General features: G+C 35.5%; 3 protein-coding genes across 5 annotated transcripts in view; 1 reads left to right on the forward strand and 2 right to left on the reverse strand.

Annotated features, from left to right (window-relative positions):
- Window positions 1-16,057, forward strand: part of LOC107758068 (para-nitrobenzyl esterase-like) — a 22,105-nt gene extending 6,048 nt beyond the window's left edge. The window contains exons 4-9 of the mRNA XM_016575715.1: window positions 10,823-11,019; window positions 11,290-11,495; window positions 13,076-13,134; window positions 13,236-13,403; window positions 13,684-13,905; window positions 15,529-16,057. Of these exons, the coding sequence (XP_016431201.1) occupies window positions 10,823-11,019; window positions 11,290-11,495; window positions 13,076-13,134; window positions 13,236-13,403; window positions 13,684-13,905; window positions 15,529-15,671 (995 nt within the window). The 3' untranslated portion in view covers window positions 15,672-16,057. The remainder of the gene's footprint in view (window positions 1-10,822; window positions 11,020-11,289; window positions 11,496-13,075; window positions 13,135-13,235; window positions 13,404-13,683; window positions 13,906-15,528) is intronic.
- LOC107758071 (intelectin-like) lies at window positions 2,108-4,581 on the reverse strand. Its single transcript, XM_016575719.1, has 8 exons — window positions 4,274-4,581; window positions 4,043-4,130; window positions 3,794-3,928; window positions 3,467-3,714; window positions 3,173-3,331; window positions 2,935-3,055; window positions 2,655-2,758; window positions 2,108-2,488 (listed from the first exon to the last, which is right to left on the reverse strand). Exons 1-8 carry the CDS (start codon window positions 4,391-4,393, stop codon window positions 2,336-2,338), a joined length of 1,128 nt encoding a protein of 375 aa, XP_016431205.1. The 5' UTR covers window positions 4,394-4,581; the 3' UTR covers window positions 2,108-2,335.
- A 1,599-nt stretch (window positions 16,058-17,656) lies between the features above and the next one.
- The window catches only part of arfgap2 (ADP-ribosylation factor GTPase activating protein 2), a 12,394-nt gene continuing 8,181 nt past the window's right edge, over window positions 17,657-21,869 (reverse strand). For all 3 annotated transcript variants that reach the window (XM_016575717.1, XM_016575718.1, XM_016575716.1), the window contains 8 exons: window positions 21,456-21,592; window positions 21,117-21,248; window positions 20,804-20,932; window positions 20,577-20,726; window positions 20,367-20,493; window positions 19,107-19,197; window positions 18,850-18,971; window positions 17,657-18,761 (listed from right to left, as the gene is read on the reverse strand). In XM_016575717.1, the coding sequence (XP_016431203.1) occupies window positions 18,741-18,761; window positions 18,850-18,971; window positions 19,107-19,197; window positions 20,367-20,493; window positions 20,577-20,726; window positions 20,804-20,932; window positions 21,117-21,248; window positions 21,456-21,592 (909 nt within the window). In that variant the 3' untranslated portion in view covers window positions 17,657-18,740. The remainder of the gene's footprint in view (window positions 18,762-18,849; window positions 18,972-19,106; window positions 19,198-20,366; window positions 20,494-20,576; window positions 20,727-20,803; window positions 20,933-21,116; window positions 21,249-21,455; window positions 21,593-21,869) is intronic.

Raw genomic sequence — 21,869 nt, forward strand, 5'->3', positions numbered from 1 at the left:
AAATACATGTAAATATTTTCAAAATATATACTGTATGTGTGTGTATTTATATATACATAATAAATATACACAGTACACACAGATACATTATGTAAATAAAAACTTTTATTTTGGATGCGATTAATCGCGATTAATTGTTTGACAGCACTAGTTTTTACAAACTTTTTGATGCCAAAGGCCACCAAAATATAAGTTTACTATCCTTTTAGAGAATGTGAATTTACAGGTGCATCTCAATCAGTTAGAATGTCGTGGAAAAGTTCATTTATTTCAGTAATTCAACTCAAATTGTGAAACTCATGTATTAAATAAATTCAATGCACACAGACTGAAGTAGTAATTGAGATGCACCTGTATAAGGACAGCATGTTTCTAAAATTATAGTAAGTAAGATAAGTTTGTAGACGTTTCACATTACTTTCTAATAAAACAGTATGTATTGTTTTCCACCCACTTGTACAATTAATGTGTAAACCTTTAAAATGAAAGCTAAATTAGTTTTTATTTCTTACTGGTAAAAGTACTGTCAATAGAATACAACAAAATAATTATGATCTAGACTCAATCCCGACCATAAAGACAGTAAATGTGTTAAAAACTACTATGCTAAAAATGCTAAACATATTTAATTTAGTGCTGTCAAACGATTAATCGCGATTAATCACATTCCAAAATAAAAGTTGTGCGTATTTATATAAACATAATAAATGTACATAGTACACACATATATTATGTAAATAAAAACTTTTATTTTGGATGCGATTAATCGCGATTAATCGTTTGACAGCACTAATTTAATTATATCATATGTTGATGTGGGTGGGTGATACGACCAAAATCTCATATCACAATATGAGTAATTTTATTTCACAATAATGATTTATATCACAATAGAGTTATTTTTGCTGGAAATATATATATATATTTTTTTTACTGACACCTATTTTGATATCACAGCAAAAATTAATACTAGCCATAAATAATCTAAGTAAAAAGTTCTCAAGCTTACTGAATGCGAGTAAACAAGTCTGTAACAAGCAACAGAACAAATGCATGCAATAGAACAAAGATTCAAATGAAATAAACTGTGCCCTCCAAGCCATTTGATTGAATTCTACTCTGCGTGCCAATGTTCATACTATCCATCCTACATAGTATATAAGATTAGAATGAGTGTGTCCCAGAGCATGGCATGTTGAAAAGAGTTCGTTCTCTTGAAAAGAGAATGTTCATAGTTCTTCTAATAGCTTTAAAGCTTGAAAGTATGTGTAATGTTTTTAAATAAATCTATTTCACCCTTTTGGACCACTTGTCAAGCACATTTATAAGATTTAAAATAAAGATATGACTCTTAACTGCATCATTCTTATCAAAATAGAAAAATAACCTATTTATCTAATAATCTATTTTCAGAAATTTTATCCCACTTAGCATTTCAAATATAGTGGATTTCATCAACATCACTCCAAAATAATTGAACATAAATGAAGTGTATCATTTTAATGTATATTTCACTAACTTTGTTGTTGACACAGTATTTTTTTATTATAGGTCCATGTCACTTTCCAGTTAATATTCTCAAAATGGTTACTCCAATAGTGTTTACTATGAAAAAAATAAAGGACAATGAATCAAAAGTCTAAAAACCTATTTTTGCATTATTGCTATCTTTTATACCAACACCACTGAGACTTTTTATTAGCATAGCACTCTTTTCTATTGTGAGACCAGCTTAACAAAGTGTGTTTTTTAACAATATGTATTTTTTAACAAATCAAAAAAAAAAAAAGGGAAAAGACCCATTTCTGCATACTGGCATTATGTGGTTGGTGTACAAGTTCTCAAATTGATGGAAGTCAAACAACATAATGTTTGCACCTGCAGGGTCCAGATAATTTAAAAATTATTTTTATACTACAAAAAAAAGTCTTAGATGTAAGATATTCCAGTATTATTAGCTCCATTATTGATTTTGCCAGCCCTTCACAGGTTGGCAAAAAAAAAAGGTAGTAGTATTGATAATTCACTGGTTTTATTTGAACATAATATATTTATTTTTCCAATTTTGAACAGTTGAAACCCATGAACCCAAAAAACCCATGAACATTGAGAGGAGGTGTAAAATATGAACTAGCAGAAGCTCAATAAATGGCTAATCTGATTTTTTCAGTTACAATTCAGTTGCCATATGTATGTGTATAGTATAGAATATATATATAGTAAAGAAACACATTTGAGCAAATAATTGAGTATGTAACATTCAAGTGTTAATCAATGTGGAATATCTCAGAAAGAAGAAGGGAAGGAAGCTGGCGATTATAGATTGATCAGAATGTCAGCGATAAAAGAGAAGCACAGCTGCCTCAGTTATCTCTTTGGAAGCACTCCATCCTATATTAGTACCATAGCCATCCCAATCAAAGCTCGTAAAGTCCCCACACTGTCTAGGGACGGCCTCAGGAAAGTGTCCACCTCCACCAATACAGAACTGCAACAATATGAGTACATTACAAACAACAAAACACACCTACAGACACTTTATTTCCATTGTAAATGTATTACCGTACTATAAATGCATTATGTGGTGATTAACAGCATGTCACAAATGCTGTCCATAGACATCGATTTAAATCCAGAATATTTTGTTAACTCACATGTTCAGTGTGACAGCCGGTTGGTTTGACACCTGAACAAAGAGCCATGGCTGCCCTTTCAGTATTAAAGACTCTGAATGCGATGAATCCAGGCGTAGATATTTCTGGGAAAAATGCAGAAAATATATAACATACAGTATGACATGGCTTTCATTCATTAAACTGATTGAATCTCAACAAAGATGCCTTGTAAAATGCACACCGTCACTGAATAAAGCACAGATGTAGCTACTTTCTTTAAAAAATGTGAAAAATACTGGCTCAAGAGAATTTGACATACGTCTTGAACTGGGACCATACAAATTTTTGTTGTAATCCACATTTCCGGTATCATACACTATTGGAATAGCAGGTCCATTATCAGTGATGCATGCCCCTAATCCAAACCTCACAGGGAATTTCTAGGAAAATGGAGATTTAAAAAAATTCAGTATTTTTGTAATTTCACAAAATTGTAATCTTTGACTATATTTTTGTGAGTATTTCAAACTCTAAACTAGTATCCAAGTTCATCTTACCTTGAATAAATAGAAAAGGTTTCCTCCGTAGAGGTTTAAGAAGTGATTTTCAGTGTGGTATCGCAAGATGGAGGTAGCGGACCACTGTTCCAAATCAATATTATTAGGAACATGCCACACAGACACATCTTGTGCCGCAATGTCATAGTATCCAGGGTTCTGTGACATAAAGGAAACAGACTGTCATTTCAAATTCTACATGAACATCTTTTCATTGTCTGTCTAGTGTCTCAGTGTCCTTTATGTTGCTCCTATTTAACTAGGGTTGTAAAACCATAAATGTAATAAAAATACCTTATAATCATCACTTGTAGAGGACTCTGCTGTTCCGAATGTGACTGTGTTCGCCCATGTCCCCTCACCATCAGGCCGGTTTGGGTCACTGCCCTGCTGATTAGACCAGCGATCACCAAGAGTACACTTTCCGTACATGTTGTTTTCATGAACACTGGCAACCAGCGTCCAGCCGCCGCCAGCAGTGGTCATATCACAGAACGTCTGGTAAAGGACTCCTCTTGATGAGTTCAGATAATATAGACCATCTGCATGAACAGAAGCATTCCTGAGTCGCTTAAACGCAGTTGTTACTTAAGTTCAAATATTAACATAAAATGAGCGTACCATCATAAACCTGATACTTTTCATGCAGTTCCTTGCAGCTTCGAGCAGCTTGTTTAATTCTGCCCTGAAATATTGCATCCTCAAGTTTGGCCTTGGTATCACTGGTTTTGACATATGGTACGTCTTCTTGATCCACTACAACGTGAGACATAAAGACTTAGTGGAATGTATTGTGATACAGAATGTAATTTTCAATGCTTTAAAATAAATACATTTCAATCCAAACAAATGTTTACATATATGACTTACAAATGATCACACTTGCAGCCTCACAGAGCCATAAATTCAGTGAGAGACTGAAAAGGATCCCTAAAAACATTGGTGTAAGAACCATAGTCTGCAAACACATTGAGAAAAGTTCTTCACAATTACACTCAAAGCTCAAATTAATGTTATTGGTTCCATGTTTCTGTGAAAGACTGCTTACTAAAAGCATACGTATATTTTAAAATGCAATTTTTATGGTGCAACAACTCTTACGTTTGTTTCTTGTCTTCTCTCCTCCAAGCTGGCAAGCACTGTTGAAGTTTTTGGCTTCTGGAGTCTGAAAATAAAGCTCAGACATATTCGCTCAGGATACTTATACCTACTTGGGAGCATAAGCGGGATGTGGAATGAGGAAGTATACTTGAGCCAAAGCCAAAAGTGTTTTTGGAAAAGGGTACTACATTGGGGTTTTTTTTGGGCAGCCTGTATTTTATTTTCCGCATTCCGCTTAGTCTCATTCGACCTTGGACAAATCTAGTCCATTCGGTCCACATTGCCCACATTGAATGTTTTGGTGGGGTCAAGGCCTTAAATTGAATTAAATAAATTCATAAATAAATAGGACAGAAACCAATAACAATATATATTATTGAATATACTGCAAATGCAGTTAACAATGTTAATATTGCATTTTGTCACACAGAAATGGACATTTGACAACAATGTACTGATTTTGAGCTAGGATGCTACAAATATGATATTTTGAAGAATGTTTGTAACAGAACCATTTTGGTTATCTTTGACTTCTATTGTATGGACAAAAACAGACATTTATCTTTTTTTTCTTTCATACAGGATTAGAAAAGCATGAGGGTGAATAAATTATGTACTCACACACCTGGCTTTTTGGAAAATATTCCATTCAAAATAGTTAGGGACCACTTTGTATATCTCAGACTGACAATTAAAGACCCAAAATTAAGTTGAATTTTGTCTGTCAAGTTTCTTTCAAAACTCAAATGTAATAAAGAGAATTGGAAAATCTTGCCTTTATCTATGATCAGACGTATAAACTCAGTAAAAGTGGTTTCTCTTCCTAGATTCTAGATGTTTGTCAAAATCCTCCAATTTTTCTTACTTCTGCCGTTTTTAAGGAACTGGATTCTATAATTTTGTCTTATGTTTGGAGCATCAGATATCTAAAATTCATCTACAAAAGCCCAGGTCTGTGGGTGGTCTGGGTCTGCCAGTATTTAAACACTATTACTGGGCTACCAATGTTAAGGCTTTAATGTACTGGGAGAAGAGAGCACCGGGAAATCTGACCCCTGATGTTCCCTTATGGGTGCAAATGGAGACAAGCCTGTCTGGGACCTCATTAGCTAGCATTAGCATTAGTGAATAAGTTTTGTGTTGAAAAATTCAATCATAATTTTAAATCAAGTATAAGAAAAGTCCTGTCCCTGCCAGAGACCTCTGTGTATACACTACAATCATTCTTTTAAACCCCTATGGTCTGACAGAACCTATTTTGTTTGAAAGGAGAAGGGTTTAAGTTCTATTAAGGACCTTTATGTTGAGGGAAGGTTTGCATCATTTAATCAGAGAGAAGTTTGATCTGCCCCATTCACACTTCTTTCGTTATTTACAAATTAGGAATTGTGAAGTCCAAAATTTGTAATTTGAATTCCTCCCTGGGACTGCAGTACCATCCTGCTCAGTCAACAGCAGACATCAGTTGATACAATTCAAGGTCATTCATCGCTTACATTATACTAAAATCAAACTCCATGAAATTTGCTCTTCTGTTTCACCATTGTGTGATTACCTTCGGGCATTCCAGATGATTGACTGTTTACTGAACCTGTAATTATTATAATTTATGTCAAGGATTTTATATATATACATGCTTTTTTTTTTCGTGGGTGCATGTGCAGTCTGAGACAATGTTGTTTGTTTGTTCTGTGCTTTACTTTGAAAAATCCTTAAAACATATATATGTATATATATATATATATACATACTTCCTCATTATACGTTCCGCTTATTCTCAGATAAAGTTCCCTCTAATAACTAACTACTCCCTCTTGTAACTTTTAACTTTAATGTGTTATTTATATTTCATTTGAAATGATGCACATTTTAGGTTACTCAAGAAAACATTTAGAGTGCTGCTACTTACCTAGGAATTCTATTAAAAAATAATTTAAGTCAGTTCAGTCGGAATGAACCCCGAACATCCTAAGCTCGAACCTTTTATACTATTACAGCTTACTAGCCTTAACGTAAATGAAGTTGCTCCTGTTGTAACAGCTGTGGTCTGTATGTTAATGAAATTCTGACACCCCATTGTCTGAGATGGTTCTCAGTGTCCCACACTCATTCTAATTCTACAGTTGGTCACCATTTGCTCAGGATGTGATCATCCCAAATGGAGCAGAAACAACATAACTGTTAACTTTCTTCTCCTCTATAATAATTAAGCCATTTTGGGAAATGAGCATGATCAAACATCTCTTGTGGAGTGGAATCTGGGTCGGGGCAGACTACAGTTTCTTACAACCTGTGTGTAACTGTGTCTTGGAGTTTTGTGGCGGTTCCGTGCCCATCATCCACTATTTCCACTACTTAATCAAGCCACTCTTCTTTAAAACATATGATGACGTTTTATTTCACATCATTGCATTTGCGTTGGCTCTTATGTTGAGCTATTTCGTCCACAACCATTAAAGTGTTTGATTTCTACAGCACATCATTCTCCTTTCAATGAAACCTGTAAACTGCATTCACCAGTTCTAACTCTATAGAGACACCAAGTCTAAAGCGGTTTGCCCGAGCATTGCATTTCACATTCACTAGTGCTGCGTCCCAATTTGCCTACTTATACTACGCCCTTAAAGTATGTACTATTTTGGTGAAGAAAAAGTACATTTTTGAGTGTGTTGTAAAAGAGTAGGCAAGCTTTGGAACATTATTACGTCATACTGTACAGTTGTGTCTTTAAAGGGATAGTACACCCAAAAATGAATCTGCCATGTTTGTAGTTTTTAACACTTTTTATTCGTGTTTGTAGTCATGAACCAAATCCTGGCCCAAAGCACAATGGATTGTGGGCAATGTTAGCCATTAGAGTGTGCACGGATCCACACTTCAAAAATCTATCTGAAACGGTAGACCATCCGTGGACTTTTGGCATACTCTTTTCAACATGCTATGCTTTAGGACACACTTATTCACATACTATTTAGGATGGATAGTATGAACATTGGGACACGGGGTAGAATTCGATCAAATGGCTTTCCCAACTCATTTTTGTGTCTGTCCTGTGTGTGACATATTATTTATTCTACACGGTCCCAACATAAGAAGTGAGCAGCTGCACACGCGCGCGTAGCTTAGAGGGAACATTGCAGTCTTCACTGTATGAATTAAATACACAATTATTCTTATTAAAGCTACAAAAAGGTTATTCAGTCAAGAATAGTGAGCTGTTTGATTCACATTAATGGCACAGATAGCAGCAGGTATGTTATTCTGCTGTCACTTTAAGACCTAATGCACAGGTGCAATATACTGACATTAGGGGTGTAACGGTTCACAAAATCCACGGTTCGGTTCGATACGACACAGGGGTGTCACGGTTCCGTATTTTTTCAATACAGCAAAAACAAAGAAATGCCAGACAAATTTCCTTGATTTTTACTTCTTTTTTTTTTTTATTAAAACAAGTATCATATGATCTTATTTATGACTTGTGCCGTTTTTCCAAGATGATTTTGGAAGCTTTTTTAACATTTGTTTCTTATTTATTTGGTTCCACCGTGTTTGCTGATTTTCAGTGTTTTATATTTAAACTTTGTGTAAGTTATTTGTTATTTTATATTAGGCCTATAGCATGGTGTATTTGTATTCGTTTTGTTAATAAATTAAACATTCTATGTTTAATGTAAGTGAGTTTGTCGTACTGTTTTGTTGTTGTCAATTCAATCAATTGACGCCGAAATGCCGCTAGTTCGAAAGTGAAAGTAAAATGCGCACAAGTATTTACAAGCTATTTAAAAGCGAATAAAAGTGAGGAAAAGAGGGAAAACTCTAACGAACTACCTCACCGTCACAACCTGGAGTACATTATATTTCACACACTTTAAGCTCTTTTTTTCCCAAATGTAATAGGATTACTACAACGAATCGTTCGGTTTGTAATGCGTACCGAACCGAAAGCCTCGTACCGAACGGTTCAATACAAATACGTGTATCGTTACACCCCTAACTGACATATATCTGATTTTCTCTCAACTGGTTATGTTCACTCAAGACATTTTGACAATTTGACATATTTTGTGTGTATTTGGCAATTTAGATGCAGAGCCACAGACATGACATACAGGGGAAAACATAAAAGATACCATAGCCATGGATTAAGAATTTGTTCCCATGACTTATTAATTCATTCCCTCGCAAGACAACGTGACTGATTGTGTTAAGGTTATCAAAAAAGAAGATTAATAGCAAGCAAATCGTGGAGAATAAACAAAGCACTACCTATCAACCAAAAGGTTAATTTGCAGTGTTTTACACATCCATATCTGCAAACATTTGCTAAACATGTTTTATAATCATGTATGCCATAAATCAGCACCAAAACTCTATTTGCTGTGCTTCTGCTATGCTGTAACCTGTCTATATGGCCAGCAAAATAGATTTGCACTGCTAATGTTTGTGTCTGAAACCTTCCCTTGTGAAAAAGATTTATATATAATATAATTTATATAATTACAAAAAGAGTACATATTATGGAAATAATATACTTTAATATATTTATAATGTAATATATTTATAAGTAATATATATACTTTATGTAAGTTTGAACTATCTAAGAATATATGTAAGTGTGAACTGAATGTGAGGTTTTTAGACACTTAATTACATGTTATTAACAAATGAAAAATGTATTATAGTTTAAATTTATATTAAATGCAATTGAACTTAAGAGTACTATTCTTGACCCATTTAAGTAGGGCTTAAGTACATCTTTATATGTAATTTCATAATTACTTCAATTGTTTTTGAAATATGGTTCAATTGTACTGCTGAATGTACTGACACGCATTTATGGTAAACATAAATTATACTTTAATGTCATTTGTACTGAAACTTGTATGTCATGTATTTAAATATATTTGTAAATACACATTTACAATGATGTAGTTGCACACAGGACATTTAAATTATATACTTGTATTATGTAAATGTATTATCACCAGGGTTGGGCAAAGATACATCAAAATGTATTTTAAAATAAAATACCAAATACCTTAATTTTAAGTGTATCAAAATAAACTACAAAATACAGCAGCTACACCAAGTATCAAAATAAACTACTGTATTTTTGTATTTTAAAAATACTAAAAAATACTTTTACAAGGGAGCATGAAATTTCTTCACAAACCTTCCATCAATTGGCCTATTTGATCTATCCCTTCACCAACACACTGATGTTTGTGAACAAGTGAACAGTGTTTGATAGCAACAGCTTTTCTCTGCCCGAGTCATGCAATAAATCAGACATATGCAACCAGTTAACAGATCAAATATTCACATATCACTGTGATCTCCCAGATGAAACGTATTTTAAATACATGTATCTGAAATACTGCCCATCCCTGATTATCACTACAGTAAAAATTATAATGAAGTACATGTGCTTGAGTATGTTTGTAAACACATCAAAATAAATGTACTTTAAACACAACAAAAGATTTGGTAACACTTTATTTTAAGGTGTCCTTGTTACATGTACGTACTATTATAATAACAATAAATTATGCATAATGCAAGTAACATTAAGCCAAACCCTAATCCTTACCCCTAACCATATAGTAAGTACATGTAGTTAATTAATATTACTCAGTACCTAAAGGCATAATTACACTGTAACAAGGACATCGTAAAATATTGTGTAACCAAAGATTTTTAAACATAATGATTTTAAAAAATTAAACTTTAATTTGACATTATTACATAGTGCACTTTTTAAAAGTGTACTTAAGTGTGTTAAGAAACATAGTCATGAAAGTGTACACTCTTTAAGTACACCTAAGCCTTGTTCAGACTGTCAGTCCAAATCCGATTTTTGTGCATATATGCGATTGGAATCCAATCATATTTCACAAGTGTGAATGGCAAAAAAAAAAAAACTATTCAAATCGCATTTCTGAAAATCTGTTTCAGTCAGTCTGTCCGGATTTTGCGTAACTTCTTTGCCTATGTCAGTTAGTCATGTCACGTAAAATGCAAACACGTCAGACATTGTTTGTAGAAAACACACTGCATGTCTTTGTAGAAACAAGGTTGTGTTGTTGTGAAGTGCAAGTGGAAAATGGCAATATAGAGCTGATCTTTGTACCTCTTTGAGTTTTGAGACCAGCGGAGGCGGCAGCACAGAAGACGTTATATAATCCAGCATGATGGCAACATGTTGTCATGTTGTAAGACAACATCTGTATTGCTGTTAGTGTAGGCATACCAATGCAACGTCGTTGAGTAAAACAAAAGAGCGCCACGGAACACACAAATCCAATCTGAACAGTTGCGATACACAGTAAAACATTTAAATCAGATTCCAGTTGGATACACAAATAATCGGATTTGGGCTGACAGTCTGAACAAGGCTTTAGGTGGCCTTTATTTCATTAATATCATAATATATTGTCTGGATGTACTACAAGTGCCATTCAATATAATTAAGCACACTTCTTTTTCACAAGGGTTAGTCTTATTAATGTATATTAATGTGTATTTCTCTCCCTGTGTGATCATAAGGAGGAACTTCGGTTTGGACTTTGATGATGTCTCCACTAGCCAAAGGACTGTTTCATCGCGCGATTGACATGAGCGGCTCGTATGTGTATAATGCTTCCCTGGCGTCAGCAGAAAAGGACAACTTTGAATTCCTGAGGAGAACTGGCTGCAAAAACGCCATCTGCCTGAGAGGACTACACATCGCTCAAGTCCTTCAGGTGAGAAATTTATGGCCGAGCTTGTAACCTTCCACAGCAAGGCAGCAGCAGAGTCACGGCTGACTAACAACAGCCTCAACCTATTGGCCCCTTCGTCCGTAAACTCTCTTTGATAAATCATCAAACCTCGACCGGCTGCCAGATCTCGCCAAACGCTCAATGAATTCCCAATGAAAATCTGCCGATGAGGTTTAATTTCTCTAAATGTTAGTAATACATCAGAAATGGGTCTGTGGTTGAATTAATGTCAGTGATTTGTATCTGACTCAGGCAATCCCGTGGCAGCAGTACCCAGCATGGGCAGCTGATGAATTAACCGATCCTCCAGTCAAAGGTGTTTTTCTTGGCCCAGTTGCAGTAATTGACAACTATGTTCTCAAAGCTCCTCCGTTTGAGACCTGGGAGAAGGGTGGAGACGGAACCTATAACGATGTCCCATTTGTGGTTGGGACAACTGAACAGGAGACTGATTTTAGGTAACCTGCTTTGTTCGTTTTTTAGCTATCGGTTGTAAAATAAAATAAAAACGGTCAGGATTGTGCGCCATTCAGAATTGATTTGAGAATGTCTTTAAAGTTCATGAATTTGAATTGAATTAGCAAGCAGGATGCAGAGTTATAATTTGGATTTGAATTCAATGAATGAAATTCAAAGAAATATACTTTTTAAAAATATTGTAATATAAAACATATGGATTATTTGTAGAAACATATGATATTTATAATCATTATTTGAAATGCCACCTATATAAATGTGTATTTAATAAAAACATATTTAAAGTGCCCCTATTATGGGTAATGAAAGGTTCATATTTTGGTTTTGGGAGTCACCAACAACAGGTTGACATGCATGCAAGGTCAAAAAACACATTCATTGTCTTATAATATGCATTTATTTTTACCTTACTTGCTCAACGACTCCCAAACGATTCGCTCAACGATTCATTTTTCCAAACCCCTCCTTTGCATGATGCTAATCTGCGGTGATTGGTCGATTGGTCTCAGTTTCATTTCATCATGTCTGTAATGCCTGATAAAGCAGCGTTTGTGAGAGCAGTGCTGCTTTGTGTACAGCGTTACCGGGGAAACCGCTATTTTTACCGCTCCAAAAGCGGCACCTAGTGGCAAAGAATGAATTTGCATTTTCATTCAGACCAACAAGAAACAACCAACAAGTGGGCGGGCAATATGCTAATGTTTCATGTTGACGTCAACATGAACGGCTTGGGATTCATTTTAAAAACGACTCGTTTCAATGATTCTGAGTCGACTCTTTCTTTTGATAGACAATAACTTTATACACGGTGCACTTTTAGATTTAAAACTTTGCAGGATGTTACACACTGCATGAAAGGTAATTTTCAAAAATTCATAATAGGGGCACTTTAATTAATTAATTATTATTTTTTCGATTAATATATAGAACTCAAAATGTTGTAATTTACAATGTATATATATATATATATATACCGTATTGTCCCGAATATAAGACAATGTTTTTTTCTTGGAAATACATCTGAAAAAACGCGGTCGTCTATTCATAATATTTAATTAATTAATTTATGATGATTATTATTATTAAGTTAATATATAGAACCTATAATGTTCTTATTTATTTATTTAATAAGTATTATTGTACATATAGTATATAATATATAGTAAATATTTTTATGATCATAATATTTAATTAATTAATCAATTAATTATTATTATTTTAAATTAATATATAGAACCTATAATGTTCTTATTTATTTATTTAATTAATATTTAAGTATTTTTATATACATAGTAAGTATAATTTAAATCATATAATAATTATGATTTCATTAATACATTAAGACATTAAGTATAATTAATCATTACATATAGTGTTGTCATTTTTAATGGTTTGACACAAAAATTTGTATTGGACTAATGAAATTCCTCTAAAGCTATTCAGTTAATTCCTCTTCCTGTCATTCCTATTCAAATTAATTTAAGGAAGCCAATTCATTATGCTGTGATTTTGCCCAACCCTGGAAATTACATGAACATGACAGTATGTCTTTTTACTTTAGTCCTCCATATGAAAACATCTCAACATGGACTTGGGGAGACTATCGTTGGATTGTGACAAGTAAGTCAAATCATAACAGACATTTCAAAAAATGAATAAATGAGTATCTATATAAGTGGACATGTTTTTCCTCACCACATCTCTGTTGATCATTCACTCAGAGAAACTGACCCCTTTCGGAGAGGCCCTGACCAATCAGGCGCTGAGGCTGTACAATAGCTCAGCCCCGTGCCCAACCTCTGACCGGTGCCCAGAGCGGCTCTTCACCACCATGGTCTCTGACATGAGGGCCACCTGCCCCAGGAACGACCTGGCTAAGAGAGCTGCAGGTTCAAATGAATTTTTCATTGCACAATTCACAATAAAAGCAATTGAGCTTTATCAGCACTCTGAATATTTTATCATTTGTGAGCTCCAATAAATATTTCATGGTAAGTGGCTGTATAATAAGCAGGATAATGAACAGTGAGCTGGTCATTATCTCAAAATAAACCCATTCAGGATGATACACGACCACTCTGCTATTGACTGTCCATTATGCTTACATTTGTGATCCATAGTCAGTTGTTTAAAACTAAAATCTTTGCATTGATGTCTCATGTATTCCAGGAGCCTTAAAGAGCCCAGTGTACCGTTATCTGGTAACTTACACTCCATCAAAACAGGCAAACGCCTCCAGCTGGCTTCCCTTCCCCGGTCGCTTTGCCTTTCATCTTCTAGACAGCCTGGCCTTCTTCAGGGGTCTTGAAATGGTGCTGGGGACCCTGTCACCGGCTGATATCAGCTTCCAGGAAATGATCACCAAGTATTTTGTACATTTTGCCAAAGAAGGTAATGTGAGATTTCCCATACTACTAATATAACACTTGAAATCTATAGTAAATGCTTGACCCTATTTCTTGAGATTTAATGTTGAGGACATTCGCTACCGTTCAAAGGTTTGGGGTCAGTGAGATTTTTATGTAGTTGCTGAAATAAAACAAATCTTTTATTCAAAAAGCATGCATTATATTGATCAAAAGTATAATATTACAAAATAATATATGAAGCAGCACTACTGTTTTCAAAATTAATAATAAGAAATGTTTCTTGGGCAGAAAATCAGCATATTAGAATGATTTCTGAAGGATCATGTGACACTGAAGACTGGAGTAATGATGCTGAAAATTCAGCTTTGCATCACAGGAATAAGTTACATTTTACAAAATATTACAATAGAAGACAGCTATCTTAAATTGTAATAATATTTCACAGTATCAATGTCTTTATACTGTATTTTCATCAAATAAATGCAACTCTTGTGGGCATAAGAGACATTTTTTAATTTACTAACCCCAAACTGAAGTGATAGTGCATCTATTATGCAACATTGTTTTCATCAATGAAAATAAATTGAACAAGAGTGCAATAGCATGGTTCTGGGATTAAAATATCCTATATTTTTTCTCTTTTTTTTCAACATTTTTCATTGATATAATAGAAACATTTTAAGAAAACCGTCCCATGAGCTCTGAAGTTTTTAATGAAACACTTCTGTTAAGCCACAATCTGTGAAAAATCCAATATGCTTATTATACTTTTATTATAATGACTAAATAGTTAAATGTTTTATAACATACTGTTGTTTCTGATTCATTTGTCATTCGCAATGCATCATGGGACGACTAGCAACACACCACGATGCCACTGCCAAGACAAGACAAGGAATGTTGGATCAGATCCCAACAGAAGATTTTGTCTGATATCCAAAACTCGTCAACAGCTGGTTTTCTCAGTTAAAGGGATAGTTCACCCCAAAATGAAAATTACCGCACATTTACTCACCCTCTAGCCATCCTAGGTGTATATGACTTTCTTCTTTCAAACAAATCTAATCGGAGTTATATTAAAAAATGTCCTGGCTCTTCCAAGCTTTATAATTGCAGTGAATGGTTGAGATTTTGAAGTCCAAAAAAGTGCATCCATCCATCATTAAAAGTGCTTCACACGGCTAAAGGAGGTTAATACTTCTTGTAGTGCTGGGCGATAAAACAATAACAATAATTATCGAAATACAGTTTTCTTCAATAAAACGTTAACAAGACTTTGATAAATATTCAATATAAGTTTTATGCACCAAAAGCGGAAGGAAACAGCACTACTCATCTGAACTGCGCCACATGGAGCATTTATCCAAAGTTTAAACAGCAGCGCAGCGTGAGCTCACTAGAGCAGATGCGTTTACTCACTGATAACTCTCGGTTACATGACCGCTAAACAGTGCTGTGAGATCCAGTGAGAAGCACTTGAATTCAGTGGATCAGTGATTTAAACTAGTTTAAATCCAGATGAAACAGCATTGACAAACAGGAGAAACACTGTTCAACTGCGCAATCCTAAGCTGGTTGAAACTGTATGTGATCAGTGTGATCAAATCTTGCCTCTAACGTTCCAAAACTCTTCGTAACCTCACAGGTAGGATGCCAGATGAGTGGCCGGAGTTCCCCTCAAGCATCGCCCTGCTGGACAAGAACATTTCTTTCGTAACAAGCTACTCTCGCGAGAGGTGTGACCTGTGGGAGGAGAACGGCTTCTACTCGTACGTCTGGATCAACTGAGCCGCCATCATCATCATCATCACTGGTTGTATTGATCCATCCACTGCACTTTCATCCGACTGTGTGACTTATACAGCACTGACACATTTTATAAGACTTCGCAGAGCATTGGGGTGTATTTTGCGTAGTTGTTTGCATCTACAGGAAAATAGGTGTGTTTCCATAGGAAAGGAAACTCACAGAGATCTCTTCAAGGTCTCAATCGTTTCTTCTAGATAGCAATGAGATTAAATCGAGCTCAAATGAAGACTCTGATCTTTCTAATGGAGAAAATCTATCAAGTTAGACACCACAATAACTATTTTTTCCAAGACCAAATTGTTTGATCTATCTATCTATCTATCTATCTATCTATCTATCTGTCTGTCTGTCTGTCTGTCTATCTATCTATCTGTCGATCTATCTATCTATCGATCTATCTGTTGATCTGTCTATCTGTCGATCTATCTATCTATCTGTCATTCTTTCCATCTCTCATTCTTTCATTTTATCTGTCAGTCTTCGATCATTCTTTTGTTCTATCATATCAGCTGAGCTGTGAACGAGCAACTTCTGCGTTTATGTAATTTAACTTTTACAAGGGAATTGAATTTACTCAGTGAGTCTGAATGTGCATTTGAATGAGTGAATTCAGAGGCTGTTATAAGCCATAAATCCCCATTATTCGGGTTTTTTCTTGTTTGTTTGTTACAGTAATCGGCTCCATTCATATATTTACCGAATACAGCCAGTCTGCTGTTTCTAAACCTGTTATTCTTTGATTGTGTGACTAAGCAAATCCAAAGCTTTGACATGGATGAGAACCCTGGGACACAATGAGGGCCTACAAAGGGATAATGCGGCTCTCTGATCGCCCTCTGAATTTAACTGCGGTGCAAATAAGACTGAAGGAGGACTTACGCTTACATTGATCTTTTGTTTGTATGTAGATGCCGTAGATCCTCGCTATCGATGCAATAACAGAAGCTGACATTTATGAGTGTTTTTGTACCTGTGATCAAAGCGTCTTTTAGCACTCCTGAGCAGACTTTAGAATCAAGGTCTTCAGAATCAGGAACATCGTAAAGCCTGGAGCGCTATATATGTTATACAGTGGGTACGGAAAGTATTCAGACCCCCTTAAATTTTTCACTCTTTGTTATATTGCAGCCATTTGCTAAAATCATTTAAGTTCATTTTTTTTCCTCATTAATGTACACACAGCACCCCATATTGACAGAAAAACACAGAATTGTTGACATTTTTGCAAATTTATTAAAAAAGAAAAACTGAAAAATGCTCAGTATTTAGTAAAAAAAAATTAACTTAAATGATTTTAGCAAATGGCTGCAATATAACAAAGAGTGAAAAATTTAAGGGGGTCTGAATACTTTCCGTACCCACTGTATATATATATATATAAAATATGCAATCTGGTCAAATTTGGTCGTATTTATATGGTCAAAAAAGGAAGACAAAAAAAAAAATCGCCATAGACATAAACTTAGAGAAGTAGTTCCGGTTGGAATGTTCTTCCGAGGGATGTGTGCAGTTCTGTTTATTAACCGCTAGAGCGCCAAAAGTTACATAGTGCTGCTTTAAAAAAAATAATTACAAATTTCACAGTAACAAAAAAAAAAGCAGACAACAGAAGTTATGTAGTAGATCGCGTACAACAGGTTTTTCATTTATGTTTTGATCATGTTGATAATTTAGAGGCAAATGTAACAGTAAGCTTTACAGGGTTAACGTCAGCCAGGCCAATACTCTACTGACTTTATTTTTTATTAGGGTTAAAGGGTCAACACTTACTTTGTGTGCATGAATTATTCCATTACCACTCTTGTTTGTTTTGCACTTTATCTGTAATCCTTCTGTCATAAAATGATTGTTGCGTTTCTAGAATCAGTCTTAAAACAGCTGGTGTGGGAATTTCAATCTTTATTCACACAAATCTCAATAGATTCTTCTCAACAGGCTACAATAAATAGCTTTTATTCCAGACGGTAGTTGGATTGTTGTTCTTTATTTTCAAATTTAGCATTGGGATACAAACGGACAGGCAGACAAATACCATTCGCTAGCTCCCCGTCTGGCATTAACCCGAAAGAAAGGCTGTAATGCATGTACTAGGAAACAGTATTGCACATGCAGATTACCAGAAAACAGACGATAGCGGGTGAACTTTAAATAAATAAAAAAAATCATAAGCCATTTTATCATCTAAACTGAGGGCGTCTTGTTAAATTGCCGTTGATTAAATCACATCGCTGTAAACCTCCTCAGCCCGCTTGGCTTCTTGAGCATTTTCTTTGTAAATACGAGGGAATGCTGGAAATCGGATACAGCACCAGTGTCTTCGGCTTATGCTGGCATGCAAAAACAAACAGGGTTCAGTTTAAAATCATTGGTCCTGACAACTCAAACTCCATGGATCACTTACACATCCGCATTCACAAAAAGCCTCAAGAACTCGTCCTTGACATGCCAGGACATATTGCACAATATTACTGTTATTTTATCACTTAGTCACTCAAACTTTGTCATAATGTAAAATCATGATTATGCATCAAAATCTAATAGATTGCATTTAGGAAATGGGCTCCAAATATTCCAATGTATAAATATACCATATGGGCTCCCTTTCCTTGTTCACCGAATGAACCGAGGTCTTCGGATACCGTTAAAATACAAAAAGAAAGCCATAAGAACATATTAGCGCTCTAAGTTTAGTTATACATTTAATTCCAGACAGAATACTTTTCAAATCCATACCTATTTGAAATCAAAGACCAGAACATGGCAAAGAAAAGAGGACTGTTAGTTCGAACAAAAAGCACTGCGATTCTGAAAACAAACTTTACACTCTTCCCAGTGCTTCTGCTGTTATCTGAAAATAAAACGAGAGTCCTCAAAAAGAAATTAAAATACTGTCAGCAAGAGTGTCTACAGTGGTCTGGGGAGAGATTGGGAGCTCCCGGGTCTTGGTCTTTCTCAGATGTGTGTTCATGTGGGAAAGACAGACCAGAGCCAATCAGCAGTGAGGTGCGTTCTGTAATGCAACTTCCGTTTCATTCAAATGCAGTCCTTTCAGTAAGATCCATAGCGATCCTGAACACACACATGATCAGATGGCGTTAATACAGCTGCTGTGGATGTATTAAATATATATAGTCAAGACTGAAATGAGTGCGTTCACCTGAATGGTGTTCATAACTCCGTTAGCCAGCACTGCCATCTTCCCTGCAACAGTCTTCACACCTTGCTTGAACTGGGCGATGTCAGGACCAGAGGGAAGCACGCTGTCAAATCCTGATGAGCCTACAGCGATGTACATGAACGAAACAGAGCGCCACACTCGTGTTATATAATACGCCAACAAATATAGGACTTTTTTCCATTTTATAATCTAATTAGCATGAAGTAAACGGTATAGCTGAGGACAGAAGTGTTTACCAGAGGAACGGACACTGCCATCACCAAACAGGTCAGCAGAGCTGATGGAGGTGCTTCCAGACATGCTTTCTAGACGAGTCTTTGCTTCATACTAGTGGGGAAAAATAATATATTTATATAAACAATACAAATGTATATTTACTTAAAAAATAAATAAAATGTAAAAAAAAAAAAATAATATAGTGTGTGTGTGTGTGTATGTATATATACTGTATATATATATTAGTAAATGTGGAACCTTTGTGGAACCTTTTTGTAGAAGCCATGAAACTCCAAGTTAGATCAATTTTATTTATCAAGGACAAATTAAATTCTAAATTCATAATTCTGAAATTCTAAAAATGAATTCTGTATTTTTGAACCTTCTATTAATTTTGAATCATAGACTTTTAAAAAGATGGACGACGCGTCTCCACTTCCATCCACTATAGAAAAGTGAAGCCAAAACAATGGAATAATCTCAGTATGGCCGCTGTCATCTTGCGAAATGACGTCATTTGTTGCCCGAGTCTGCGCAGTAGAGATTCGTTTGGAGCCAGAGTCTGCGCAGTAGTATCATAAGGTAAGTCCCGCCCAAACTCCCGCAGACCCAATCGCAAGCTCACAATCATGACACCACACCCCATTTTTATAGCATCAAATAACTAATTAAAAGCAAACTTATTAGAAAAAGCATGCTAAGAACTACCTAAAATGACAGAAAACGTCTTTGGAAGAAATTTATTTGAAGTATAATTTGATTATTTAGTTTGTCTCATGTCCCATTAGATTACATGGCGAGGGCGGGGTTTATGACTAATACTGCATCCAGTCACCTGGGGGGGGGGCGATCGAAACGTTCTAGCTTCACTTTTCAAGACTTGTTTTGATTCCTAAAAAAAGTTTCCACAAGAATACCAAGCACCTAAAACTTGCTGTATATTATATAAACATACAAAATTGTGATATAAAAGATGTATATGTATTATGTATATTAGAAATAATTGTAAAACAATGAAAATATAAAAACACAATATATAAATATAATATATAAAACATTTATTAAAATGTATATTGTAATATCAATAAAATAAATTTACATATCTAATATATGAACAAAATAATTTACAATATTACAGAATTACAGATGAAATATGTAAAAATAATTAATAATATAATATTTATATATAGAAATAAAATGAAAAAAAAAAAGGATGTGAAAAATGTGTCAAAACTGCCAGTCCGAGTCACAGAACTCGAGCTCTGGTGGGCTCACTGTACCTCTGGGTTGCTCTCACGGCCGAAGAACATGTCCGATGAGATTGCTTTAGCATTGGCAAACTTCTGTTGTGCTTCGCTGGACTCTGTGACGGGCACAGACACCTCAGGCTTCCTTCGGCTGGGCAACCTGAGACACATTGTGTCACGGGGTCATAAAAACGGCCACAAATCAAATCACTGTCTACTGCATCAGGACATTATTCAACAAACCTTTCTCCAATTGGCTGGATGCTTGAGATGGTGACTTCACTCTCTTTAGGCTCCTCCTTCTCCAGAGCCCAGGAAGAGAACGAGGATCCTCCATCATTGTCCCACCGCGAGCCAAAGCTGTCTCCTGAAGTGAAAGGGTTGTCCTTGTACCTGAGATCACAATGATTGATACAAATCACACACATGCAAACACACACATTCACAAATGCTGTCTGAAACAGACATACTTGGGCGGTCCGGAGGCGAAGCCGGGCTCATCAAACATGTCCAGCTTAGAGCGAGAAGAGGATTTGACTCCGACCGGGGTCTCCTGCTCGATCACCTGCATCTCAGCCATCACGGAATGAGACACGGCACTGCGGACGATCAAAGTCACATCATATCAGCCTCATTAAGCTGAATGTACAATAACATTAACAAACAGACACATCGCTCAGCATCCTGGGCTATTAATCTGCTGCAGACAGTGATGTCATGCTTGAGGGGAGTGATGTAATTAACGTGACAGTGGTTTAATCGAGGTTACCGCCGTGTCTTTACCTCCTGTTGCCGAATCCCATGCCCAGCCTCTCTGCCTGTTCCTTCTTCTTGCCTTCAAGGTTCTTCAGTTTCTTCTCCTCTATCTTCCTGTCAATCTCCAGCTCTTTGTAGGCCAATCGCATCGAGGCCACTCTGTGAGAAAAAAGGGAACGCAATCAGGGAAAAACAAAAACTAAGCTATAGCTCTGATTGCACTGTTAGAGGAGCCATCATCTTACTCAAACATACGCTTGACCATTCAATAGGTTCTAATCAAAATCTTTTAAGAAAAAGCATTTCAGTTTTCCAGCATCTGCAAATGTCCAAGAGATTCTGAATGTGTGGCATCTGGAGACTCACATGGACTCTTCGGCTTGTTTCTTGGTCTCAGCGACCTGTTCCTCTCTCATTTTCTCTGCCACCTGGGCTTGTTTTTCCACCTCAGTGAAGCTCTTGCTGCTCACCTTCTGGGCACCAAGACCCTTTTTAGCGCCAAGCTAAAATGAAAAAAAAAGAAAAAAAAAAAAAAAGTGTCAAGGCATTTGTTTATGAACAAAGTAGCACCTGCAAATGAGTTTTGAGGTTGAACTATAGAAGCAGTATATGCTTTTATAGATGGTTTATATTATTTCATGTATATTTATACATAAAAATACCTAATGAAACTCATGAAAATACTAAACATATGCTAAAAATATTTTATATACATACATATATACATTTATATACATACGTGTGTGTGTGTATGTGTATATATATATATATATATATATA

Source organism: Sinocyclocheilus rhinocerous, unplaced genomic scaffold (assembly GCF_001515625.1).
Source record: "Sinocyclocheilus rhinocerous isolate Xijiao unplaced genomic scaffold, SAMN03320098_v1.1 scaffold82, whole genome shotgun sequence".
Classification (NCBI taxonomy): domain Eukaryota; kingdom Metazoa; phylum Chordata; class Actinopteri; order Cypriniformes; family Cyprinidae; genus Sinocyclocheilus; species Sinocyclocheilus rhinocerous.

What these genes read in the sequence shown, in the direction of transcription:
- LOC107758071 (XM_016575719.1), bottom strand. Translation starts at nt 4,393, where the DNA reads ATGCTCCCAAGTAGGTATAAGTATCCTGAGCGAATATGTCTGAGCTTT. An exon ending in CTACAAGTGATGATTATAAG is followed by an intron (nt 3,332 to 3,466) that starts GTATTTTTATTA and finishes TTTATGTCACAG; the next exon opens with AACCCTGGATACTATGACAT. An exon ending in CCGGCTGTCACACTGAACAT is followed by an intron (nt 2,489 to 2,654) that starts GTGAGTTAACAA and finishes ATATTGTTGCAG; the next exon opens with TTCTGTATTGGTGGAGGTGG.